This window comes from Scyliorhinus torazame, chromosome 6 (assembly GCF_047496885.1).
Source record: "Scyliorhinus torazame isolate Kashiwa2021f chromosome 6, sScyTor2.1, whole genome shotgun sequence".
Lineage (NCBI taxonomy): Eukaryota > Metazoa > Chordata > Chondrichthyes > Carcharhiniformes > Scyliorhinidae > Scyliorhinus > Scyliorhinus torazame.
The window spans coordinates 282031624-282059241 of NC_092712.1; the positions used below are offsets into that span (position 1 = coordinate 282031624).

The 27618-nt window shown below is 54.4% G+C and overlaps 1 protein-coding gene across 7 annotated transcripts in view; it reads left to right on the forward strand.

Annotated features, from left to right (window-relative positions):
* Nucleotides 1-27618, forward strand: part of LOC140425469 (uncharacterized protein C7orf57-like) — a 279645-nt gene that overhangs the window by 51019 nt on the left and 201008 nt on the right. For 2 of the 7 annotated variants that reach the window (XM_072509770.1, XM_072509771.1), the window contains one exon: nucleotides 26987-27122. The exons of the other annotated variants lie outside the window; for them this stretch is intronic. In XM_072509770.1, coding sequence (XP_072365871.1) covers nucleotides 27101-27122 — 22 coding nt within the window. In that variant the 5' untranslated portion in view covers nucleotides 26987-27100. The remainder of the gene's footprint in view (nucleotides 1-26986; nucleotides 27123-27618) is intronic. 7 annotated transcript variants of the gene reach the window in all.

Below are 27618 nucleotides of genomic sequence, written 5' to 3' on the forward strand. Positions count from 1 at the left end.
TTGTTTAATTTGTAAAACTGTGAGGAAAGGATACTTCGCTCCAGAAGTGATTCCGTGCAAAATTAGGGATATAGAATCATAGAATGATTTTTCTATATTGTTATATTAAAACAAACTTTATTATTAACACAGGATTAAACTACTTATAACTTACAATTACCAGTTAAATAATGCTGAACAATAAAAAGAAACACTTTAACTTCTAACTGATACCTTCATTATCTCCAATCAAGCAAATCCGATCACAGGCCAAAAACCATGGGCGAAATTCTCCGTTATCGGCGGAAAGTCCGCCGATCGGCGCAAAAAACGGCGCAAATCCGACTTGCGTCACATCGGAAAAATGGGTCGAACGTCTCCGGCCCGAAATGGGCTAGCAGCGACGGAACGGGATCCGCGCTTGCGCAGTGGTTCACGCCGTGCAGCGTCATACGCGCCACACGATGTGACGGCTCATAAGGCCGCGCTGCTCCCCCCCACCCGACCGCAACACCCGACCGCAACACCCGACTGGATGGCTGGCCGCCGCTCAGCCCCGAGGTTCGAGTCACGGGATGTGGAGGCGCTCCTGGACGCGGTGGAGCAGAGGAGGGACGCCCTGTATCCCGGGCACGGCCGCAGAGTTGCCCCACGCCACAGCCGGCGTCTGTGGAGGGAAGTGGCAGAGGCCGTCACCGCTGCGGCCCTGACGCCACGGACAGGCACGCAATGCCACAAGAAGATGAACGACCTCGTCAGAGCAGGCAGGGTGAGCCTCCCCATATCCCCCCCTCCCCATATGACCCCCTCCCCCATATCCCCCCTCCCCCATATCCCTCATATCCCCCCTCCCCCATATCCCCATATCCCCCCCCATATCCCCCCTCCCCCATATCCCCCCTCCCCATATCCCACCCTCCCCCATATCCCCCCTCCCCATATCCCCCATATCCCCCCTCCCCATATATCCCCTCCCCCAAATCCCCCCTCCCCCATATCCCCCTCCCCCATATCCCCCATATCCCCCCTCCCCATATCCCCCATATCCCCCCTCCCCCATATCCCCCCCATCCCCATATCCCACCCTCCCCCATATCCCCCCTCCCCCATATCCCCCTCCCTCATATCCCCCTCCCCATATCACCCCCTCCCCCATATCACCCCCTCCCCCATATCCCCCCTCCCCATATCCCCCATATCACCCCCTCCCCATATCCCCCTTCCCCCATATCCTCCCCTCCCCATATCCCCCCTTCCCCCATATCCCCCCTCCCCCATATCCCCCCTTCCCCCATATCCCCCCTCCCCCATATCCCCCTCCCCCATATGCCCCCTGCCCCATATCCCCCATATCCCCCTCCCCCATATCCCCCTCCCCCATATCCCCCCTCCCCATATCCCCCTCCCCCATATCCCCCCTCCCCCACATCCCCCTTCCCCATCTCCCCCTTCCCCATATCCCCCCTCCCCATATCCCCCTCCCCATATCCCCCCCATATCCACCCCTCCCCATATCCCCCCTTCCCATATCCCCCCTCCCCATATCCCCCCTCCCCCATATTCCCCCCTCCCCCATATTCCCCCCTCCCCCATATCCCCCATATCCCCCCTCCCCCATATCCCCCCTTCCCCCATATCCCCCCTCCCCATATCCCCCCTCCCCATATCCCCCCTCCCCCATATCCCCCCTCCCCCATATCCCCCTCCCCATATCCTCCCCTCCCCCATATCCCCCTTCCCCCATATCCCCCCTCCCCCATATCCCCCCTCCCCCATATCCCCCCTCCCCCATATCCCCAAGTGAATCCAGCCCTAACCTTAACCTCTGCAATGCACGCGCAACCGATGGCGTGCATTCATATACCTGCCTAACAGTGTTGCCTTTTACCCCTGCCACCCCCCCCCCCCCACAGGATAAGCGCGCACACAACAATAGGGAGCATGTGAGGACTGGAGGAGGCCCCGCTGATGAGAGGCCACTGACCGAACACGAGGAAAGGGCCCTGGAACTGGCTGGCGGACCTGACGACCGGGCGGTTGCTGATGCAGAGGTCGGGGGCGTAGTAGCAAGTGAGCCACCGACAGCCCGTCCCCATATCCCCCCCTCCCCTATATCCCCCTCCCCCATATCGCCTGATCACTGCCTGATGTCTAACCATGCATGCTTCATTGTGTATCGCAGGACCAAACGTCCAGGCACCCATCCCCGCAGATGCAGACCGCCCGCAGGATGCCCCTCGGAGGCCACGGGAGACGGAGAGACACGAATCCTCCAGCATGCGACGCCCGCAGGATGCCCCTCGGAGGCCACGGGAGACGGAGAGACCCGGACCCTCCAGCATGCGACGCCCGCAAGATGCCCCTCGGAGGCCACGGGAGACGGAGAGACCCGGACCCTCCAGCATGCGACGCCCGCAGGATGCCCCTCGCACACCACGGGAGACGGAGAGACCCGCACCCTCCAGCATGCGACGCCCACATGATGCCCCTCGCACACCACGGGAGACGGAGAGACCCGCACCCTCCAGCATGCGATGCCCGCAGGATGCCCCTCGCACACCACGGGAGACGGAGAGACCCGCACCCTCCAGCATGCGACGCCCGCAGGATGCCCCTCGCACACCACGGGAGACGGAGAGACACGGACCCTCCAGCATGCGACGACCGCAGGATGCCCCTCGGAGGCCACGGGAGACGGAGAGACCTGGAGCAACAGGGAGACGACACCCCCGTCACGTGCGGGAGCGACCACCCAGCGACGAGGGGGGCAGCCACAGGCCCCCGTCACATCCGAGCCAGGACACCACTACCCAGGACACCACTACCCAGGACACCACTACCCAGGACACCACTACCCGGGACACCACTACCCGGGACACCACTACCCGGGACACCACTACCCGGGACACCACTACCCAGGACACCACTACCCAGGACACCATTACCCGGGACACCATTACCCGGGACACCACTACCCGGGACAGCACTGCCCAGGAAGACGAAATACCGGACAGTGACTCGGAGTGGATGGGTGGAGACGAACCCCCACTCCAAAGTGCCATGGACTCAGAGTGGGACGAAGAGCACGACACAACGCCACTGCTGTCACCAACACCCTCCACCATCGCAGAAACACTCACCTCGGTTGGGCACTTTAGTGATGAGGCGTCTGGTACACTCACTGGTGCGCACAATACAGCCGTCCCGGTACAGCAGGTGGAGGTAGGAGCAGGAGAGGGGCCAGGCGGTCGGAGGGCAGCCCAGCCCAAGCGAACATCTGCCGCCCAGATGGTTCCTGGAGTTACCACACCCACACATAGATCCGATGCAACCACCGACCCGGAGACGGGCGAAGAGGGTGACGGGCGGCTTGCGGCGGCTGCAGTCGCAGGTGGAGGAGTCCACCCGCGTCCAGGAGCTGGGAGTGGTGCCGATCATGCGTGCCACCCAAGCTGACACCGCACGGGTGGCGTCCGCGGTGGAGGCAATGGGTGCGACGGTGTCAGACATGGGGAACGGTTTGCGAGGCCTGGGGCTTTCCGTGCAGGTGGCGTCTGTGGCCCAGGAAATGGCTGCCCTCTCACAGGAGGCCATGAGCCAGTGTCAGCGCCAGATGGCAGAGGCGCTCAACGCCATAGCCCAGTCTCTGCAGGCCATGGCCCAGTCGCAGCAGGCCATGGCCCAGTCTCAGCAGGCCATGGCCCAGTCTCTGCAGGCCATCGCTGAGGGCATCGGCGCCAGTGGCCATGTGCGAGCCGGCGTCGCACTGTCACAGACAGGGTTTGCCAACCCTCTGGGCTCTATGGCTGCAAACCTGCAGACCCCTGTCGATACCAGCACAGGCCTCCAGGACTGGCAGCGCCAGATGTCGGGGGGGGCGTCAGATGGCCAGTCCATTCGCATCCCCCACCCATGTAGAGGCCTGGGGGCCATCGGGCACCTCGAGGGAGGAGGAGGTGGTGTGGTCCGTCCCGGCTCCCCCTGTAGGGGAGGTCCCGGTACACCGCGACACCTCGGACTCCCCCCCTTCCGTCCCAGGTGCATCGGGTGGGCAACGGGCAGGACAGGCTGGCAGCTCGCCATCCCAGTCGCCCGGGCCGCAGCCTGGCCCATCTATGCCAGGACGCCCCAGTAAACGGCCGCCAAAGGGATCCAGTGTCACAGGGCAGGAATCACAGGAGTCCACCTCCAGTTCTGCTGTACCGTCTGGGGAACCACGGAGACGTAGTCAAAGGGCCCGTAAGGCCAAACAATTAGACACTGAGTAAGTTGGCACGGGTGCAGGGCACAGATGCGTTTTAGGGGCTAGGGCACGTGCATGAACTCCTTTGGTTATTAATGTCAATTTTACACCTACAGAAGCTGCCTTTGTGCTCTGTCCAAAGCGTGCGGGGGTGTCATGTACGTTGAGCGCAAGTGTGTGTGTGAGGGGTGGTCTTACCTCAGCCCCAGGTGAGTCTGCCCCCTTCCCCCTGGGCCGCCATCAACATTCCCCGGGCAGAGGACGGGACCGTGCGCTGCAGTGTCACAGCCGCATGCAGGGATGGTCCGGGTGGATGGTGGTACTGTGGCCATGGGTCAGACATAGTCCAACGATGTAGAGCCAGGAGCTCACCGCAGGGCGGGTTGTCATCATCCTCCATGGCCTGCAATAGACACGCGTCCACCCGCAACTGTGTGAGCCCGGCCCGTTGTGCCGCAGGTGGATCGGCAATGGGGGGGGGGTGGTGTGCATGCGGGTGGGATGGGTGGGGTTGGGGAGGGGGGTGAGGGTGCTGGGTGGGTGGATGGGTGGGGGGTGTGGGTGGTCGGCTGTTGCCATGGTGTGTGGTCTGTGGCCATACTACCCGATTCCCACGCCCATCTAGTCAGTGAAGCGGGCGGCTATCAGTCTGTCCCGTGCCTGCTGGGCCAGCCGGTAACGGTGGACAGCCACCCGCCTGTGTCTACCCCGTCTGCCCTGACCATTACCCCCATCCACATCATCTGGGGAGGACTGCGCCTCTTCCTGCTGCTCCTCCCCTCCGCCCTCCTCTGCCTGCGGCACATCGCAGCACACCACAATGATGCGGCCGACCCTATCTGACCGATACTGGAGGGCACCCCCAGAGAGGTCCAGGCACCTGAAACGCATCTTCAGCACGCCAAAGCACCTCTCTATCACTCCCCTTGTCGCTACATGGGCATCATTGTAGCGGTTCTCCGCCTCATTGCGTGGCCTCCGTATAGGCGTCATCAGCCACGATCGCAATGGGTAGCCCCTGTCGCCCAGCAACCAGCCCCTCAGCCGGGGATGGCGACCCTCGTACATGCTGGGGATGGATGACCGCGACAACACGTATGAGTCGTGTACACTGCCTGGGTAACGGGCGCAGACGTGCAGGATCATCATGCGGTGGTCGCAGACCACCTGTATGTTCATCGAATAGGTCCCCTTCCTATTGGTGAACACGGCCCTGTTATCTGCAGGTGGCCGCACGGCGACGTGCATCCCATCGACTGCGCCCTGGATCATGGGGTACCCGCCACGGCAGAGAAGCCCACGGCCCGGGCATCTTGGCTGGCCCGGTCCACAGGGAAGCAGATGTAGCGGTGCGCCATGGCATATAGGGCATCTGTCACTGCCCAGATGCACCGATGTCTGCGATATGCCGGACAGGTCCCCACTCGGTGCCTGGAATGACCCCGTTGCATCAAAGTTCAGGGCCACCGTAACCTTGACGGACACGGGGAGAGGGTGTCCCCCGCCAGTGCCACGCGGTGACAGGTGTGCCAGCAGGTGGCAGATGTGTGCCACGGTTTCCCGCCTCATCCGGAGTCTCCTCCTGCATTCCCGGTCCGTGAGGTCCTGGTATGACTGCCGGGGCCGGTACACACGGGGCGCCCTCGGGTGCCTCCGTTGCCGTGGGGCCGCGACGTCCTCCTCCCCCTCCTCGTCCTGTCGGTCAGGTGTCCCTCCAGCCTGGGCGGCTGCCGCCTGTCCCTCTGCGGCAGCCTGCGCCGCCTCTCTGGCACGCTCCTCCTCCTCCTCCTCCTCCTCCTCCTCATCCAGGGCAACATAGACATGAGCGGCTGCCGCCACGGCGGCCAAAATCGCTGGATGATCGGAAAACATGACGGCCTGGTGGGGGGGGAGGGGAACGACGACACGTCATCATTGTCCATATCCCCTCCTCCCCCCAGCCAGGTGGCATGGACCGCATGGGTCTAACTGTTGGAGGCTGGCACCTGGCCAGGTGGACCAACTCACTTGCCCTCGCATCCCCCTCCCCGGCACGGACCCCCCCCCAACCTCCACCCCGGCACGGACCCCCCCCCCCCAACCTCCACCCCGGCACGGACCCCCCCCCCCCAACCTCCACCCCGGCACGGACCCCCCCCCCAACCTCCACCCCGGCACGGACCCCCCCCCCCCAACCTCCACCCCGGCCCAGACCCCCCCAACCTCCACCCCGGCACGGACCCCCCATCCCCCTCCCCGGCATGGACCCCCCCCCCAACCTCCACCCCGGCACGGATCCCCCTCCCCGGCACGGACCCCCCCCCCAACCTCCACCCCGGCACGGACCCCCCATCCCCCTCCCCGGCACGGACCCCCCCCCAACCTCCACTCCGGCACGGACCCCCCCCGACCTCCACCCCGGCACGGACCCCCCCCCCCCCGACCTTCACCCCGGCACGGACCCCCCCCCCAACCTCCACCCCGGCACGGACCCCCCCACAACCTCCACCCCGGCACGGACCCCCCCCCCAACCTCCACCCCGGCACGGACTCCCAATCCCCCTCCCCGGCACGGACCCCCTCCCGGCACTCCCCCGGAGCCCAGCCTACTCTAACCCCCCCCCCCCCCCCGCCGCACACACACACACACACAACCCGAGACACACCTCTCCTCACGCATTCAGACTGCGGCCACGCCATCGCCTTCCCAGAGCCAACCCCCCAGGCCGTCACTCACCTCCACGCTGGTCGGCGTGAACCTGGAGCACAGGGTCACGCCGATGAAAAGGAGGTTTAATTTACGTCGACGTGAACGGTCATCACGTCGACGGGACTTCGGCCCATCCGGAAGGGAGAATATCGGCAGGCCGAAAATTGGCTGCCTTGCGCAGACCCGTGACATTCTCCGACGGCAGCGGCGACATTAACGCCCCGCCGACTTTTCTCCCTTCGGAGACTTCGGCAACCGGCGGGGGCGGGATTCACGGCGGCCATGACGCCCCATGTTTAAATAAAGTTCGCAAACACATGATTGCTCGACAATCTTTGGATAAAGAGTTGTTTTAAAAGACTGCTTGGAAAGAGAGAGAGAGCCATGGCTCTTCCCATTAATTACATCATCCCATTCCACTCAAATCCATGACTTCAACCTGTCATGTACAATTCAACCACTCATTCCACCACGGGGGTCACACCACCTGAGCTGCTCATGGGCTGTCGGTTGAGAACCAGATTGGTCTTGTGTTTCCAAAAGGGGTGACAGATCATTCTGGGTAGGAGACCCGGATATGGGGCGTCATTCTCCGACTCCCCGCCGGATCGGAGAATGGCCGTTGGCCGCCGTGAATCCTGCCCCTGCCCCCGCCGAAGTCTCCGGTACCGGAGATTGGGCGGGGGCGGGAATCGGGCCGCACCGGTTGGCGGGACCCCCCGCTCAATTTTCCGGCCCGGATGGGCCGAAGCCCCGCCCAGAAATTGCCTGTCCCGCCGGCGTAAATCAAAGCTGGTATTTACCGGCGGGACCAGGCGGCGTGGGCGGGCTCCGGGGTCCTGGGGGGGGCGGCGGGCGATCTGACCCCGGGGGGTGCCCCCACGGTGGCCTGGCCCGCGATCGGGGCCCACCGATCCGCGGGCGGGCCTGTGCCGTGGGGGCACTCTTTCACTTCCGCCTCCACCACGGCCTCCACCATGGCGGAGGCGTAAGAGACTCTCCCCACTGCGCATGCGCGGGAAACTGTCGGCGGCCGCTGACGCTCCCGCGCATGCGCCGCATTTCCGCGCCAGCTGGCTGGGCAAGAAACGCCATTTCCGCCAGCTGGCGGGGCGGAAATCCCTCCGGCGTCGGCCTAGCCCCTCAATGTTGGGGCTCGGCCCCCAAAGATGCGGAGCATTCCGCACCTTTGGGCCGGCGCGATGCCCATCTGATTGGCGCCGTTTTTGGCGCTAGTCGGCGGACATCGCGCCGTTGGGGGAGAATTTCGCCCATGGTCTGTAATTTTGGTTCAGGCCCACTTTGGTAAGAAGGACGGGCTGTGGCCCAGTCAGGGCTGGTGTTTTAGTGTGGTCAGTGTTAACGGGAAAACTGTCCGAAAATACATAGATCATTTGAGGAATCGAGGGGTGGTGACCCCCAACTTAGAGTCAACAAGTTCATCTAGTGTGATGAACACTCCAAATAATAATAATAATCTTCATTGTCACAAGCAGGCTTACATTAACACTGCAATGAGGTTACTGTGAAAAGCCACTAGTCACCAAATTCTGGCGCCTGTTCGGGTACACGGAGGGAGAATTCAGAACGTTCAAATTACCTAACAGCACGTCTTTCACGACTTGTGGGAGGAAACCGGAGCACCCGGAGGAAACCCACGCAGACACAGGGAAAACATGCAGACTCCGCACAGACAGTGACCAAGCGGGAATCGAACCTGGGATTCAGGCGCTGTGAAGCAACAGTGCTAAACACTGTGTTGCTGTGCACCCAATCCTGCAATTATCTCCAGCCAAGGGGAGCCCGGGACTCCTGATTCTGCTCAACCAGCTGCGCCTGTCGAGGTTGGTGAGGCCAGTTAACCTGTCACTGAGGTGGTGCCTTCTGAGGTGGCACCAACTGGTGACCATTCGATCGCCCAAAAGAGTCCCGAGTCTGTGGCAGTGCTATGGAGTTCTGGGAGACCCAAAGGTTTCCGGACCAACTGACTTTTTGATGGACTCTCTTTCACTTGTTGCCTCTGTTCACAGTTGTAACTTCTGTATATAGTTTTGGGGGTAGTTGTAATAAGGGATTTAAGGGGGAGGAGGAATCCGATAGTGCAGCCCTTTAAGGAAGTGAGCTCCATGGATTACGTGATCGGCTCAGGGCCAATCGAGCGAGAGCATGCAAAACCCAGCTAATAGTGGGTTTGCGTGGGCCCAGGATCTCGGACAGTGTGGACCAGGGAGCCAAAGTGTTAAGACTTGTTGCATAGTGTTCTGTACCTGTTACTTGACTGCCTTTGGCTTTGATCAATACACCCCTTTGTTAGCTACTGGAAGCCGCCAGTTTAAGTCTGGAGCCACAGCACTAACCTTCTGCCCATGATTTTCAATGGCATTACCAGCACTGAATCTCCCACTATTGACATCCTAGGTATTGCCATTGACCAGAAACTGAAAGGGACTGGCATTATAAATACTGTGGCTACAAGAACAGGTCAGAGGCTGGGAATTCTGTGGAGAATAACTCTTCTCTTGACTCCACAAAGCCTGTCCATCATCTTCAAGGCCAACAGGCTGGAGGAGCGGACGGAACGGGACTGGAGACCCGGCCAACGGACTGGAGGAGTGGCCGGAGTGGGACTGGAGACCCGACCAACAGACCGGAGGATCGGCTGGAGTGGGGCTGGAGACCAGCCAACGGACCGGAGGAGCAGTCGGGGAGGGTCTGGAAAACTGGCCAACAGACCGGAGGAGCAGCCAGGGAGGGTCTGGAGAACCATCTAACGGACCGGAGAAGCAGCCAGGGGGAGTGAGGGCACCTGTAACAGCTCCGCTCACCACGGAAGTGGCCCAGCTTCCCCAGCAGCAGTAGGTCAGGCCCGGGGACCGGAGGAGAGTGGCAGCGGAGGAGTCAGGAACAGGGTGAAAACCCCCAGAGATGTCCAACAGCAGTGGCTGAAGGAACAGGGGAGGAGAAACAAGAGAAAGGAGAATCCAAAGGCGGCGATGCAGGACTTAAAGGTCTGTGGTAGTCACCACTTTTGTATTATATTGTATACACTGCACTGCATACGAGGGTATAACGGTAAGGCCCCTGTACTACAGGTATGGGGGTAGATCCCTGCCTGCTGGCTCCACTCAGTAGGCGGAGTATAAATGTGTGTGCTCTCTGAACTGCAGCCATTTCGGCAGCAGCTGCAGGAGGCCACACATCTCTGTGTAATAAAGCCTCGATTATTCTCTACTCTCTCGTCGTAATTGATAGCGCATCAATTTATTACACAGAGATTTTACAAAGATGGATCTCTGCATCAAGCCGGATCACCTACAGCTGCATCATCGAGCAGACAACGCCAAAAAGGACTTTGCACATTGGCTAGATTGCTTTGAAGCATACATCGGATCTGCGACAGACCCAATCCCAGAAGCACAGAAGCTCCAGATTCTGTACACGCGGCTGAGCTCCGATGTCTTTCCCCTCATCCAGGACGCGCCTACCTACGCAGAGGCCAGACCAACACGATCTACGCCAGACACCTCCTTTCCACGCGGCACCAACTTCCCTGTGAGTCTGTGGAAGATTTCTGGCGTGCCCTGCTCGCCCTGGTGAGAGACTGTGATTGCCAGACCGTTTCGGCCGCTGAACATTCTAACCTGCTAGGGGCATAGGGTCGGCCTACATCCGCCAGTGCCTCTTAGGAGGGTCTACGCTTGACCTCGCGGCGACCAAGAAACTAGCGCTCTCGCTCACAGTTGCCTCACGCAACGTACAGGCGTATGCCCCCGACCGCACGGCCCACCCCTCCTGGGCATCGTGGACCCCGCCAGTGGCCACCCCATCGTGGACCCGATCAGCGACCGCCCCCAGCCAACCCCACGCCTGCGCCGCGTGGCAGCCAACCAACCCCGGGGACCCAAGTGCTACTTCTGCGGACAGACAATTCAGCCCCGGCAGCGCTGCCCGGCGCGGAGCGCGCTCTGCAAGGCCTGCGGCAAGAAAGGACATTTTGCCGCAGTGTGCCAGGCCCGCTCAATCGCCGCTATTGTCCCTGCACCCCCCGCGTGTGGCCAGTGGGCGCCGCCATCTTCCTCACCTCAGACCACGTGCGACCCATGGGTGCCGCCATCTTCCTCCCCTCACAACCCGTGTGGCCTGTGGGCGCCGCCATCTTGCTTGCCTCACAACCAATGGGCGGAGCCATCTTGCCTGCCCCAGGACACGTGCGGCCCGATGGCGCTGCCATCTTGCCTGTCTCAGGACACATGCAGCTCGTGGGCGCCACCATCTTCCCTGGCTCAGGACCTCTGCCCGTAAGGCACCTCATCGGGCCGCTCATCGCCTGCAACCGCCGACGACCAGCCGCGTCTCGCCCCCGTCACGATCGACCAGTCCCGACCGCACAACCTTGCGACCGCGTCGACAAAGGTGAAGGTCGACAGGCATGAGATATCCTGCCTTCTGGACTCCGGGAGCACTGAGAGCTTCATCCACCCCGATACGGTAAGGCGCTGCTCCCTCGCGGTACACCCCATTAACCAAAGAATCTCCCTGGCCTCCGGGAGATCCCACTCCGTGGCGATCCGGGGGTACAGCATCGCCACCCTCACCATCCAGGGCGTAGAGTTCAGCGGCTTCCGGCTCTACGTCCTCCCCAACCTCTGCGCTGCCTTGCTACTCGGCCTGGACTTCCAGTGCAACCTCCAGAGCCTAACCCTGAAATTTGGCGGGCCCCTGCCACCCCTTACTGTATGCGGCCTTACGCCCCTTAAGGTCGACCCGCCTTCTCTGTTTGCAAGCCTTACCCCAGATTGCAAACCCGTCGCCACCAGGAGCAGACGGTACAGCGCCCAGGACAGGACCTTCATCAGGTCTGAGATCCAGCGGCTGCTGCGGGAAGGTGTCATCGAGGCCAGCAACAGCCCCTGGAGAGCCCAAGTGGCAGTGGTGAAAATGGGGGAGAAAAACAGGATGGTCGTTGACTACAGTCAGACCATCAATCGGTACACGCAACTCGATGCGTACCCCCTCCCACGCATATCTGATATGATCAATCAGATTGCACAGTACCGGGTCTTCTCGACAGTGGACCTGAAATCTGCCTACCACCAGCTCCCCATTCGCAAGGCGGACCGCCCGTACACCGTGTTTGAAGCGGACGGCTGCCTTTACCATTTCCTTAGCATTCCCTTCGGCGTCACTAACGGGGTCTCGGTCTTACAACGGGAGATGGACTGAATGGTTGACCGGTAAGGACTGCGGGCCACTTTCCCGTACCTGGATAGCATCACCATCTGCGGCCACGACCAGCAGGCACGACTCGAATCTTTCCAAATTTCTCCACACCGCCAAACTCCTGAACCTAACCTACAACAAAGAGAAATGTGTGTTCAGCACGAACCGATTAGCCATCCTCGGCTATGTGGTTCAGAACGGAGTTCTAGGGCCCGACCCCGATCGCATGCGCCCCCTCATGGATCTCCCACTTCCCCACTGCCCCAAGGCCCACAAACGATGCCTGGGGTTCTTTTCGTACTACGCCCAGTGGGTCCCTAACTATGCGGACAAGGCCCGCCCACTCTTCCACTCCACCGGTTTCCCACTGACGGCCGAGGCTCACCAGGCCTTCAACCGTATCAAGGCCGACATCGCCAAGGCTGTGATGCACGCGGTTGACGAGACGCTCCCCTTCCAAGTCGAGAGCGATGCATCAGACGTTACTCTGGCCGCCACCCTCAACCAGGCAGGCAGGCCCGTGGCATTCTTTTCCCGCACCCTCCATGCCTCCGAAATTCGGCACTCCTCCGTTGAAAAGGAGGCCCAAGCTATCGTTGAAGCTGTGCGGCACTGGAGGCATTACCTGGCCGGCAGGAGATTCACTCTCCTCACAGATCAATGGTCGGTTGCTTTCATGTTTAACAACACACAGTGGGGTAAGATCAATAATGATAAGATCTTGCAGTGGAGGAGCGAGCTCTCCGCCTATAATTACGAGATTTTGTATCGCCCCGGTAAGCTCAACGAGCCACCCGCTACCCTGTCCCGAGGTACATGTGCCAGCGCACAAGTGGACCGACTCCGGACCCTGCCTGTCGATCTCTGTCACCCAGGGGTCACCCGCTTTTATCACTTTATTAAGGTCCGCAATCTGCCCTACTCCATCGAGGAAGCCAGGGCTGTCACCAGAGACTGCCAGGTCTGCGCGAAGTGTAAACCGCACTTCTACCGGCCAGACGGTGCGCGCCTGGTGAAGGCCTCCTGCCCCTTTGAACGCCTCAGCGTGGACTTCAAAGGGCCCCTCCCCTCCACCGACCGCAACACGTATTTTCTCAATGTGGTCGACGAATATTCCAGATTCCCCTTCGCCTTCCCATGCCACCATTCCCATCCCATCCCATGTCTGCCACCGTCATCAAAGCCCTCAACACCATCTTCGCTCTGTTCGGTTTCCCCGCCTATGTCCACAGCGACCGGAGATCCTCATTTATGAGTGATGAGCTGCGCCAGTACCTGATCAACAGAGGCATTGCCTCAGGCAGGACAACCAGCTACAACCCCCGGGGAAACGGGCAGGTGGAGCCGGAGAATGGGACGGTCTGGAAGGCCACCCAGCTGGCCCTAAGGTCCAGAAATCTCCCGGCCTCCCGCTGGCAGGAGGTCCTCCCCGACGCACTTCACTCCATTCGGTCGCTCATGTGTACGGCGACTAACGAAACTCCTCATGAACGCCTCTTTGCCTTCCCTAGGAAGTCCACCTCCGGGGTTTCGCTCCCAACGTGGCTGGCAGCTCCAGGACCCGTTCTCCTCCGCAAGCACGTGCGGCTCCACAAGACGGACCCGTTGGTTGAGAGGGTACAGCTACTCCACGCAAACCCGCAGTACACCTACGCAGCGTACCCCGAGGACCGCCAAGACACAATCTCCCTCAGGGACCTGGCACCAGCTGGGTCCCCACACTCTTTCCTCCCCCTCCCCGGCACCACCCTCCCTTTCCCCAGCGCACCCCACTACAGCCCCCGCTCCAGGACAATCCGTCCTCCCCTTGGTCCCACCCGGGGATGAAGAGGATGTCGACACGCTCCCGGAGTCACTGACAACCGAGCAGACGCCTGACTCGCCACCAGCACTGCGGCGCTCTCAACGACGGATCAAGGCGCCCGACCGTCTAAATTTGTAACCTTTTCTGAAATTTAAATAATACACTATTGTATTATATTGTATATACTGCACTGCAGACGAGGGTATTACGGTAAGGCCCCTGTACTACAGGTACGGGGGTAGATCCGTGCCTGCTGGCTCCGCCCAGTAGGCGGAGTATAAATATGCGTGCTCTCCGAACTGCAGCCATTTCGGCAGCAGCTGTAGGAGGCCACACATCTCTGGGTAATAAAGCCTCGATTACTCTCTACTCTCGTCTCGTCGTAATTGATAGTGCATCAAGGTCAAAAAAGGCAAAAAACAACAATAGGCTGCAGCTGGATTTTAAAAAATTTGTTATTTTTTTTTAAAGTTGGCATTGGAGCGTGGTGACTCTGTGAGCTCGTCCCTGCAAATCCTCTTCTTATATCTTTTAGAACCATTATTATACTATGTTCTATAATTAATTATTAGAGTATGTTCAATGTCTTTGTGTATTGAATGATCTGCCAGGACCGTAAGCAGAACAATACTTTTCACTGTACCTCAGTACATGTGACAATAAATAAATAAATAAAGTCAAATCAAATCAAGTCAACTCAAATCAAATCAAATGTCAGGGGTGTGATGGAATACTTTCCACTTGCTTGAATCACTGCAGCTCCAATAACACTGAAGAAACTCAACACTAACTGGGACAAAACAGCCTGCTTGATTAGCACTCAATTCACCTCCTTCAACATTCACCTCTCCACCACATGCACAGTGGCAGCAATGTGTATGACTTACAAGGTGTACTGCAGCATCTCACCAAGCATCCTTCGGCAACAACTTCCAAACCTGTGACCTCAACCATCTAGAAGAACAGTGGCAGCAGATGCATGGGAACACCACACCTGCAAAAATTCCTCTCTGAGCCACACATCATCGTGACTTGGAACTATATTGACATTCCTTCACTGTCACTGAATCAAAATCCTGAAACTCTCTCCCCAAGAGGTGTACCTTCACCCCATGGATTGCAGTAGGTCAAGAAGGTGGTTCGTCATCACCTTCTCAAGGACAATTAGATGAATGCTGGTCTGGTCATGCCCACATCCCATGAAAGAATAAAAGTATTACAGATCAGCAGTTAGTTGAACAAATGTAAACAGGACATAAAATCAAAATATTAACATCAATAGAAAGAATAATGTACAATTCACGATAATGAATGCATTGAAGCAGCTGAGCTGTACAATGGATTTGTGCACTGTTACATTTAGGTTTAACTAACCTCTTGGAGTTTTGTTTGCTTAATTTCAAGGCAACAAAAGTTTTCACAAGAGTTTTGCTTTCTTAGAAGTTTAACTTGCAGTTGTTTATATACTTGAGGAAATTAACTGAGTTGGTTATAGACTGCAATAGTTCAACAGTTTACATGATCTGTGAATGGATTAACTTGACCATCTACTCTTTTCTCATTCTATACTTTCTTATTTGTACTTGAGTCATTCACTTGTAGAGAGATAGTATTCAAGTTCAATAACAACTTGCATTTTTTGGGCAATTTTAACATTGTGATTATAGAGATAGGAAGATGAGGTTGTGGAGGGATTTTAGCTAAAGGATGAGAATTTTAAAATTGAGGCATTGTTGGACTGGGAGCCAACATATGTTGGTAAGCAAAAGTTCTTGAGATTTAGGTTCTTTTTACATTGAATTTTTAATAAAACTAGGGATCACTGATTGATATATCTGCTCACGCATCTTTCCACATGTGGAAACTCCTGGCCGTAGGCTGCTGCTGATTCTGCTGGTTATTGGATGTGTCAACCAAGTCCATGTTGTGGAAATTCTAATTTATATAGAAGTATGAGAAATTTTCAGTGGCACTATTTTTATGGATATATTCCCTTTTAATGGCATGCAAAGAGAAAAATATTGGGCGGGATTCTCCAGTTGCCGACGCTGAAATCGCGTTTGCTGATCGCCTGGAGAATCCCCATTTGCATCGAAATCGGGGGCGGCGCCGCTTTTACGATGCTCCACCTGCCCCAAAACGGCGTACTGAAGACTACGCCGCACGCCGTCAAGATGGCCTCAGGACATCACCTGAGGCCCTTCCCGATGCTCCGCCCCCGATGGATCGAGTTCCCGACGGCGTGGATCACTTGTCCTTTTTATTTTCGTGAAGCCGGCGTGGCAGCTGCGGACTGAGTGCAGCGCCGCCACAGTCGGGGGGAGCCATTCCGTGGTTGGGGGGGCTGTGGCGGAGCTGGGGCACTGGTGGGAGGTGATCCGGGGGTGGCGAGGCTGATTACAGGGGGACAGTTTTTGGCAGGGCGGGTCTGGGCGAGGCCGGTGGCATGTTGCACGGCGCGTCCGTTGCAGGCTGCCGCCCTGTGCATGCGCGGCCACGGACCCGGCAATTCTCCGGTCGTATCCACGGGGGTGTAAAACGCCACTGTTGCTATGCTGCCATCAGTACTTAGTCTTCAAATTGGAGAATCCAACCCATTGAATCCTATAGTGAGTGTAAAGGAGTAATTTTGTTCAACCAGCAAAACTGGGCTGAGGAATTTTGTTCATATGCCTACTTCGAATTGCAGTATTTAACCAGAATTTCGAGGAGACGCAGTTGATTATTGAAATAGTTAGGACAGCTTTGGAGAGTACGGATTTTGTCTGAGTATCCTTATTTGCTTCAATGACTATGAATGGTTGGCAAAATTCTAGTCCAATGCCTATCAAAAATGCTTTTTTCTATGATGGTGGGTTTGCAGATCATCTATCTCATATAATACAATTTATTTGCATTGCAATGTCCTGCAATTTTGGGCAATTGAAAGTTAAGTGTAGGTTTTGTACACTGCCTTTTCAGATATGTAATTGTTCCCTCTTCTGTCCATAACACCATAAGACCATAAGACATAGGAGCAGAATTAGGCCACTCGTCCCATCGAGTCTGCTCCGCCATTCAATCATGGCTGATATTTTCTCATCCCCATTCTCCTGCCTTATCCCCATAACCCCTGATCCCCTTATTAATCAAGAACCTATCTATCTCTGTCTTAAAGACACTCAGTGATTTGGCCTCCATAACCTTCTGTGGCAAAAGAGTTCCACAGATTCACCACCCTCTGGCTGAAGAAATACCTCCTCATCTCTGTTTTAAAGGATCGTCCCTTTATTCTGAGATGGTGTCCTCTGGTTCTAGTTTTTCCTACAAGTGGAAACATCCTCTCCACGTCCACTCTATCCAGGCGTCGCAGTATCCTGTAAGTTTCAATAAGATCCCCCCTCATCCTTCTAAACTCCTACGAGTACAGACCCAGAATCCTCAACCCTTCCTCATACGACAAGTTCTTCATTCCAGGGATCATTCTTGTGAACCTCCTCTGGACCCTTTCCAAGGCCAGCACATCCTTCCTTAGATACGGGGCCCAAAACCGCTCACAATACTCCAATTGGCTCTGACCAGAGCCTTATAGAGCATCAGAAGTACATCCCTGGCCTTGTATTCTAGCCCTCTTGACATGAATGGTAACATTGCGTTTGCCTTCTTAACTGCCGACTGAACCTGCACGTTGCCCTTAAGAGAATCGTTAACAAGGACTCCCAAGTCCCTTTTTTGCTTCTGATTTCCTAAGCATTTCCCCATTTAGAAAATAGTCTATGCTTAAATTCCTCCTTCCAAAGTGCATAACCTCACACTTTTCCACATTGTATTTCATTTGCCACTTCATTGCCCACTCTCCTAGCTTATCCAAATCTTTCTGCAGCCCCCTTGCTTCCTCAATACTACCTGTCCCTCTACAGACCTTTGTATCATCTGCAAACTCAGCAACAGTGCCTTCAGTTCCTTCTTCCAGGTCATTAATGTATATTGTGAAAAGTTGTGGTCCCAGCACAGACCCCGAGGCACACCACTAGTCACCGGCTGCCATCCTGAAAAAGACCCCTTTATCCCCACTCTCTGCCTTCTGCTAGTCAGCCAATCCTCTATCCATGCCAGGATCTTACCTTTAACACTGTGGGCTCTTAACTTATTTAACAGTCTCCTATGCGGCACCTTGTCAAAGGCCTTCTGGAAATCTAAATTAATCACATCCACTGGTTCTCCTTTATCTAACTTCCTTGTTACCTCCTCAAAGAACTCTAACAAATTTGTCAGACATGACCTCCCTTTGACAAAGCCGTACTGACTCAGTCCTATTTTACCATGCACTTTGCGATCTCATCTTTAATAACAGACTTTAAAATCTTACCAATGACCCAAGTCAGGCTAACCGGCCTATAATTTCCCATCTTCTGCCTCCCTCCTTTCTTAAACAGTAGTGTTACATTAGCCACTTTCCAGTCCTCTGGGACCCTTCCTGCCTCAGTGATTCCTGAAAGATTACCACCAATGCCACCACAGTTTCCTCAGCTATCTCTTTTAGGACCCTGGGTGTAGTCCATCCGGTCCAGCTGACTTATCCACCTTCAGACCTTTCAGTTTCCCCAGAACCTTGTCCTTAGCGATGGCCACTGCACTCACCCCTGACCCATGATTCTCCTGGAGCTCTGGCATCCCACTGGTGTCTTCTACCGTCAAGACTGATGCAAAGTAACTATTCAGTTCGTCTGCCATTTCTTTGTTTCCTATTATTACTTTTCCAGCCACGTTTTCCAGTGGTCCAATGTCTATTTTTGCCTCTCTCTTACCTTTTATATCTTGAAAAAAAACTCTTCCTATCTTCTTTTCTATTACTAGCTAACTTGCACTCATATTTCATCTTCTCTTCCCTTATTGCTTTTTTAGTTGTCCTCTGTTCGCTTTTAAATGATTCCCAATCCTCTGACTTCCCACTAATCCAAGGCACTTTGTATGCTTTTTCTTTTGCTTTTATACTGTCCTTGACTTCAAGCATGGATGCCTTGTCCTGCCCTTAACATGTTTCCTCCTCCTTGGGATGAATTTCTGCTGTGCCTCCCGAAGAATTCCCAAAAACTACTGCCATTGCTGCTCCACTGTCTTCCCTGCTAGGCTCCTTTTCCAATCAACTCTGGCCAGCTCCTCCCTCATGTCTTTGTAGTTACCCTTATTTAATTGTAATACCGTTACATCTGATTCCAGCTTCTCCCTCTCAAACTGCAGAGTAAATTCTATCATATTGTGGTCACTGCTCCCTGAGGGTTCCTTCACCTTAAGATCCTTAATCAAGTCTGCCTCATTACACATCATCAAATCCAGGACCTGGTTTAGTACAGTGGGCTAAACAGCTGGCTTGTAATGCAGAACAAGGCCAGCAGCGCGGGTTCAATTCCTGTACCACCTCCCCGAACAGGCACTGGAATATGGCGACTAGGGGCTTTTCACAGTAATTTCATTGAAGCCTACTTGTGACAATAAGCGATTATTATTATTAAATTGCCTGTTCCCTAGTGGACTCTACCACAAGCTGCTCCAAAAAATCATCTCTTAAACATTCCACAAATTATTTTTCTTGGGATCCATTACCAACCTGGTTTTCCCAGTCCACGTGCATATTGAAGTTGCCCATGATTATTGTGATATTACCCTTTTTACATGCTTTTTCTATCTCCTGATTTATTTTCTGCCCCACATCCTGAGTACTGCTAGGGGGCCTGTACATAACTTCCATCATGGTCTTTTTACCTTTGCGAATCCTCAACTCTACCCACAGAGATTCTATGCCTTCTGATTTATATCGCTCCTTGCTGTCGATTTAACTTCATCTCTTACTAACAGTGTCACCCCGCCCCCTTTGCCCATCTGCCTGTCCTTTCGATAAGACACATATCCTTGTATTTAAAAATATATATATTTTAATTCTCCTTTTTCACATTTTCTCCCAAATTTACACCCACCAACAATAAACAATAATCAGTAACAAATATGTCAATCCCCACATCAATAACAACGATCCCATCCTCCCACCAAACCACAAACATTAGTCCGCATGTTCACATAAACAAATGACAAAAAGGAATCAGAAATCATCCATAGTCACCATTAACACACACAGCCTCCCTCCCCCCAACCCTCCCACCACCCCCCCCCCCCCCCAATTAATGTTCAGTGTTATCCAGTTCTTGAAAGTGCATAATGAATAATGCCCATGAATTGTAGAACCCCTCCATCCTCCCCTCAGTTCAAACTTAACCTTCTCAAGAGTCAAGAATTCCAACAGGTTCCCCCGCCACGCCAGGGCACAGGGTGGAGAGGTTGCTCTCCAACCCATTAGGATCCGCCTTCGGGCGATCAACGAGGCGAAGGCTACAACATCTGCGTCCGCCCCTTTTTCCAACCCTGGCTGGTCTGACACCCCGAATATGGCCTCCCGGGGACCCGGGTCTAGTTTCACGTGCACCACTTTAGAAATTACCCTAAAAACCTCCTTCCAGTAATCCTCCGGCTTTGGACAAGACCAAAACATATGAACGTGATTAGCGGGGGCCCCCACGCAACGTTCACACACATCTTCCACTCCTTCAAAGAATCGGCTCATCCTCGCCCTCGTGAGGTGTGCTCTGTATACCACCTTCAGCTGTATCAGCCCCAACCTCGCGCACGAGGTGGAGGCGTTCACTCTCCGGAGCACCTCACACCAGATCCCCTCCTCCATACCGTCTCCCAACTCTTCCTCCCACTTCGCTTTGATCCCTTCCAGTGGTGCCTTCTCCTCTTCCAAAATAGCTCCATAAACCACCGACACTACCCCCTTCTCCAGTCCCCCTGTCGTCAGCACCTCCTCCAGCAATGTGGAGGCCGGCTCCACCGGGAAACTCTGTAGCTCCTTTCTGGCAAAATCTTGAACCTGCATGTATCTAAACATTTCCCCCTGCTCCAGCCCATACTTCACTTCCAGCTCCTTCAATCCTGCAAACCGACCCCCAAGAAACAAATCTTTTAGTGTCTTAATCCCCTTCTCCTCCCATTTCTGAAAATTTCCATCCCACTTCCCTGGCTCAAATCTGTGGTTCCCACGAATCGGCATTTCCCTTGACCTTGCCCCCAACCCGAAGTGTTGGCGAAACTGCCTCCAAATTCTCAATGAAGCTATTATTACTGGACTACGTGAGTATTCCCCCGGGGCCATCGGGAGCAGCGCTGTTGCTAGTGCTTTCAATCCCGACCCCCTGCACAAACTCTCCTCCATTCTGACCCAGCTCCGCACCTTCTCCACATTCGCCGCCCAGTAGTAATATATAAGGTTCGGAAGACCCAAACCCCCTGCCTGCCTTCCCCTCTGTAGCAGCACCTTTCTAACTCTGGCCACCTTCCCTACCCATATGAACAAAGTAATCATTCCCTCAATCTCTCTGAAAAAAGCCTTTGGCAGTAAAATCGGCAGGCAATGGAAATCAAACAGAAATCACGGCAACACTTTCATTTTAACCGCCTGTACCCGACCCGCCAGTGACAGAGGGAGACCATCCCACGTTGCCAGATCAGCTTTCAATCTCCCCACCAAACTAGAAATGTTGTACCTGCGGAGACCCCCCCCACTCCCCGGCAACCTGCACCCCCAGGTACCTAAAGTGAGTCCCTGCCCTATGGAATTGCTGCCCCCACACCCCTGCCCCCACCCCCAGCTGAGACACCACAAAATACTCACTCTTGTCTAGATTTAGTTTGTACCCCGAGAAAGACCCAAACACCCGAAGCAGCTCCAATATCCCCCCTATCGACACACTCGGTTCCGACACATAACAGCAAGTCACCGACATATAAGGACACCCTATGCTCTATCCCCCCCACCCCCGCACTATTCCTTTCCATACCCCAAAACGTCTTAATGCGATGGCCAACGGCTCAATCGCGAGTGCAAACAGCAGGGGGGACATAGGACATCCCTGCCTAGTCCCACGGTGGAGGGAAAAGTATCTCGGGCTGATGTTGTTTGTGCGGACACTCTCCCTCGGCTCCTCATATAGTAGCTTTACCCAGTTCACAAATCTTGCTCCAATCCCAAACCGCTCCAGAACTGCCATCAAGTACCCCCATTCTACCCGGCCAAACACCTTCTCAGCGTCTAATGCCACAACCACCTCGGTTTCCTTCCCCTCCGCCGGTGTCATAACCACGTTCAATACCCTTCTAACGTTTTAAAAGAGCTGCCTCCCTCTCACAAACCGCGTCTAATCTTCACCTATCACCTTTGGGAGGCACTCCTCCAGCCTACCCGCCAGTACCTTCGCCAATACTTTTGCGTTCACATTCAAAAGTGATATGGGCCTATAGGATCCACACTCCGTCGGGTCCTTATCTTTTTTTAGCAACAGGGAAATCGGTGCCTGCTCCAAAGTTTGAGGCAACACCCCCTTCCTTATCGCCTTTTCAAACATCCCCACCATCAGGGGTGCCAGCTTATCCTTGAATTTTTAATAATATTCCACTGGAAACCCATCCGGCCCTGCCACCTTCCCCGACTGCATCCTCCCAATCACATCCTTTATCTCCTGCTCCACTATCGCTCCTTCTAATGTAGCCCTGTCCCCATCCCCTAACCTCGGGTACTCCAACCCATCTAGAAATTCCTGCATCTCCCGGTCTCCCCCAGGTGGCTCTGACCTGTACAACCTCTCATAAAATTCCTCAAATACCTTGTTAATCAGATCCGGAGTCACCACCAACTTCCCTGCCCTATCCCTCACCTGAACAATTTCCATTACCGCTGCCTCCCTCCGGAGCTGACCTACTAATATACCTCCATGCTCGTAAACTGCACCCCTTGCTCGCCTCAGTTGGCGCATTGCCTTCTTGGTGGATAGTCGGTCAAAGCTCGCCTGTAGTTCCTTCCTCTTTTCCAACTTCGCTGGGTCCCCATCTTCGGCATAACTCCTATCTACCTCCAACATCTCATCTATTACCCTCTACCGCTCCAACCTCTCCTCTTTGTCCATCCTGGCCTTAAAAGAGATCACCTCACTCCTCACCACCGCCTTTAGAGCCCCCCAGACAACTGCCTTCGACACCTCACCCGTACAGTTGAAACCTACATATTCCTCAATTAACTTTTCAATTTTGTCACAGAACCCTTGGTCCCCCAAAAGTCCCACATCTAATTTCCACCCCAGCCTCTGTGCTACCCCCTTCTCCAGAACCATATCCACCCAATGCGGAGCATGATCTGATACTGCAATTGCCGAGTATTCTGACCCCTTAACCCCAGCCAGCAAAGCCTTCCCCACCACGAAAAAGTCGATCAGCGAGTAAACCTTATGGACTGCCGAGAAAAACGCGGACTCCCATTCCCTCGGGTGCAGAAACCTCCAAGGGTCCGCCCCTCTCATTTCCACCATTAGCCCAGCCAACGCCTTCGTCCCCCCTGATGGGACCAGCAAGCGTGGCCGTGACCTGTGCAACCTTGGCTCCTGCACCAAGTTCCAGTCGCCCCCCCACTATCAGTTCGTGTGTGTCCAAGTCGGGTATGGCCCCAAACACCTTTGCGAATCCCACATCGTCCCAATTGGGACCGTTGACACTTAACAGCGCCACTAATCTCCCCTCCAATGCCCCTGTCACAATCACATATCTACCCCCTGATCTGCCACCTCATTCTCCATCTGGAAACGTACACTTTTGCTGACCATTACCGCTACCCCTCGTGCCCTTCCGTCAAACCCAGAGTGAAACACCTGACTAACCCAGCCCTTTTTAAGTCTCACCTGGTCCTTCACCCTCAAGTGAGTCTCCTGCAGCATTGCTACATCGGCTTTCAAACTTTTAAAATGCGCGAGCACCCTTGACCTCTTGACCGGACCTCCTAACCCCCTCACGTTCCACGTGACTATCCTAACTGGGGGTCTCTCACCCCCTCTACCCCCCCCCTTCTTATCCACCAACATCATACCACCGGACCCTGCCCCATGAGCCTGACCCGCCCCTATCCAGTATTAACATTGAACCCCTTCCCCCCCCTCCCCAAATCCAAAATCCCCCCCTACATTTCCTCTCGAAAAACCATCTCCCAGCATCGATCCCTGCCCCCCCCCCCCATTTTGCTCGCCTTGTAGGCCCATCGAAACCTGCTAACCAGGCTCCAATATCCGCAGCCCTCCTCTCACCTCACCTCTGTTCACTAGCCGACTTTAGTTAGCTGGCGCGGGTGGCTCCCCCCCCTTAAGGTATACCGTCCACTCCCACCTCGTCCCAGAGAAAAAAAACAAAAACAACAATCCAACCCATACAATTCACTAAAATAAGATATAACCGTCGCAACACAGAATGCCAATCAACCCAGCCAATAACTTGAACTCTGTAACAATGTGAAGTGAAGTAAATTACAATACATGTCAATGAAAAGAAAGTTGTAACATTTATACATTTTCCAGCTCCCCAATCGCAGTCCACAGTCTCTCTGCCAGCTCCGCTCCTCACATCTGTCCCAAGCCTTCTGCCCTCACGAATGCCTCAGCCGCCTCCACTGTCTCAAAATAAAAGTCTTTGGCGTTATACGTCACCCTCAGCTTCGCCAGGTATACCATACCAAATCGCACCCCCTTGTTGTACAGTGCCGCCTTCACTCGCCCGAATGCCGCTCGTCTTTTTGCCAACTCCACCGTCAAGTCCTGGTAAATCCGAACTCTAGCACCATCCCACTGCACCTCACGCTTCTGCTTCGCCCAGCTTAACACCTTCTCCTTCATGCAGTACTTATGGAAGCAGATAATTACTGCTCTTGGTGGCTCATTCACTTTGGGCTTCAGCCTTAATGGCCGATGAGCTCGGTCCAGATCGTACCGGGAGGGGTTCTCACCCTCCCCCATCAACTCCGCCAACCTCTTAGCGAAGTACTCTGTTGGCCTTGGGCCCTCTGTCCCTTCGGGCAAGCCCACAATTCTCAGATTGTGCCGCCTCGAGCGGTTCTCCAAGTCCTCGAGCTTTGTTCGGAGTCCTCTGTTGACCTCCACCACCCTCCGCAGCATATCGTCCATCGGGGTGAGTTGGTCGCTGTGCTGCGACACGGCCTCCTCAACTTCCTTCATCATCTCGCCCTGCTCTCTCACCTCGGCCGATGTCTTTGCCACAGCTACTCTCACCGGGGCGATTGCCTCCTCCACCAATGACTTCAATGCGACCGCCACCTCCTTCCTCAAAGCCTCCATGTGCCTCGCAAACTGCTTTTCCAACTCCACCGCCATCACCACGGTCATCTTCTCCACTGTAAGTAATGCAGCCCCACCATGCGGTCCGGCATCCGGCATCTTGTCAGCGCTTTTGCTGGTCCTCTCATTCAACGGCGAGCCCGCGCTTCCTCCCTTCTTCGACGCTGCTTTTCGTATCCTTTAACAACTTATTATTTTTCCTTGTTTATCCCCCTTCTTTCCTTCTTCAATCTTTAAAAAAAAAACTTTTTTAAAAATTCTTCCTTCAAGAAAAAGAAGAAAAATATTTTTTTTCACAAATTTTCTTTAAAACTTATTTTTTGTATTCCTCAAGAATTCCCCTGGGATCGGACTTTAGTCTTCCTAAAACATTCTCGGAGGGAGCCACCCGATGTGGAACATCTACACTACATCGCGCCCTGACTTCGGGTCTGCCGACTCGTCCTCCGTTTGGCTCCGCCCCCGCTGCTCTGACCGCCACGCGCGCTGGGCCCGACACCTCAGCTCCAGCCGCCCGACACCCGCGCGGGGTTCCTCTCCGGTTTTCAAACCGGCCCCGCTTGATGCCCGGGACGGCCCCAAAGGCCGACAACAATCGGCGGGGAGAACGAAGAATTGGGGAAACCCCCGAAAGCGCTGCAAATAGTGGCCACCGGCGGGAGCTCCTCTCGATGCGGCCGACCCGCTCGCAACCGTCACCGGAAGTCGCCCATATCCTTGTATATTTAGATCCCAGCCGGAATCCCATTGCAGCCACGTCTCTGTGATGCCCACAATATCGTACTGGTCTATTTCAATGTGCGCAACAAGCTCATTGCGTTGTTCCGTATACCGTACGCATTAAGGTACAATACCCTCAGTCCTGCATTGGCCACCTCCCTTCTCACACTTGTCACATTTTTTGCTCTGCCTGAGGGTGATGTTCTATTATTTTGGTTCTCTATTTCCCCTTCAGTTATGACACCTTTTAAGCTAATGCTCTGGTTCTCACCCCCCTGCCATGTTAATTTAAATCCAATCCTCCTGACTGACACTAGCAAATCTCCCAGCCTGGATATTGGTGCCCCTCGAGTTTAGATGGAACCTGTCCATCTTGTGCAGGTCGCACCTGCCCCGGAAGAGATCCCAATAGACCAGAAATCTGAAACCCTCCTACACCACTGGTTTAACCACGTGTTTAGCTGCACTATCCCCTATTTCTAGCCTCACTGGCATGTGGCACAGGGAATAATCCTGAGATTACAACCCTAGAGGTCTTGTTTCATAGTTTACTGCCTAACTCCCTGAACTCCTTCTGCAGGACCTCATCACTCTTCTGCCTCTGTCATTAGTACCTATGTGTACTATGACCTCTGGCTGTTCACCCTCCCCCATCAGGATGTCCTGTGTTCGTTCAGAGACATCCTGACCCTGGCAATAGGGAGGCAACACACCATCCTGGAGTCTCTTTCACTTCCACAGAAGCGCCTATTTGTGCCCCTTGTTACTTAGTTTCAAGATACTGGTAGGCAAGAGGCCAAGGAGCAAGTTCTAGCAAACCTGGCTAATTCTGCATATGATCCCAATAACTATCACTATCTACGACCCCTCTAACTATCACTCTATTTGCCTTCCCCTGCTGAGCAACAGAGCCAGTTGTGGCGCCACTGTTCTGGCTGCTGTTGTTTTCCACTGAGGCTATCCCCCCCGACAGTATCCAAAAAGGTCCATCTAAGATATATTTAATTATTTAATAGCTTTGTTTTTTTCAAAGTTTTTGAAAAAAATTTAATAGCTCTAATAACTGATGTGGCCAGGATTTCAAGAAAAATGTATTTATTTTGTTATTTGGCTTTTATATTGCATATTTTCAGGATTATATGAATAAAATTCCGGAATCCAATTGAGTGAGCTTATTACAGCTTTATAATAAGCAGGAAAATAATTAATCAAAAGTCATCTTACTGAGATTTGAATTCTTGTCTTTCATGAAGCTTCCAGTGATACCAGGTAAAATGAACAATTTTCCACAATGGATTTTATGGTAATTTTGAAAAGGGAAAGAAAAGCTTCCATTTATTCATTTGATGGTTAAGTCACCCTAAAGTGTTTTACAGCCAATAAAGTACTTTGTAGTATAGTCCCTGTTATGATGTAGGTAACCTGGCAACCAATTTATGCACCACAAGATGCCATAAGAAAACAATGATGATAATGATCAGATAATCTGTTTGAGTGATGATGGTTCAGAGATAACCATTGGCCAGTACACCAGGGAGAACTCCTTGTTGTTCTTCTAATAATGCCAAGAGATTATTTACATCCATCTGAGAGCAGGTGGAGACTTCGTTTACCACCTCATCTGAAAGACTAATGGACTCGTTCAGTACTGCACTGGAGTGTCATATGAACATAAGATTTAGATCATAGACCATAAGAAATAGGAACAGGAGTAGGCATTCATCTCTTCAAGCCTGTTCCACCATTTAATAAGATCATCGCTGAT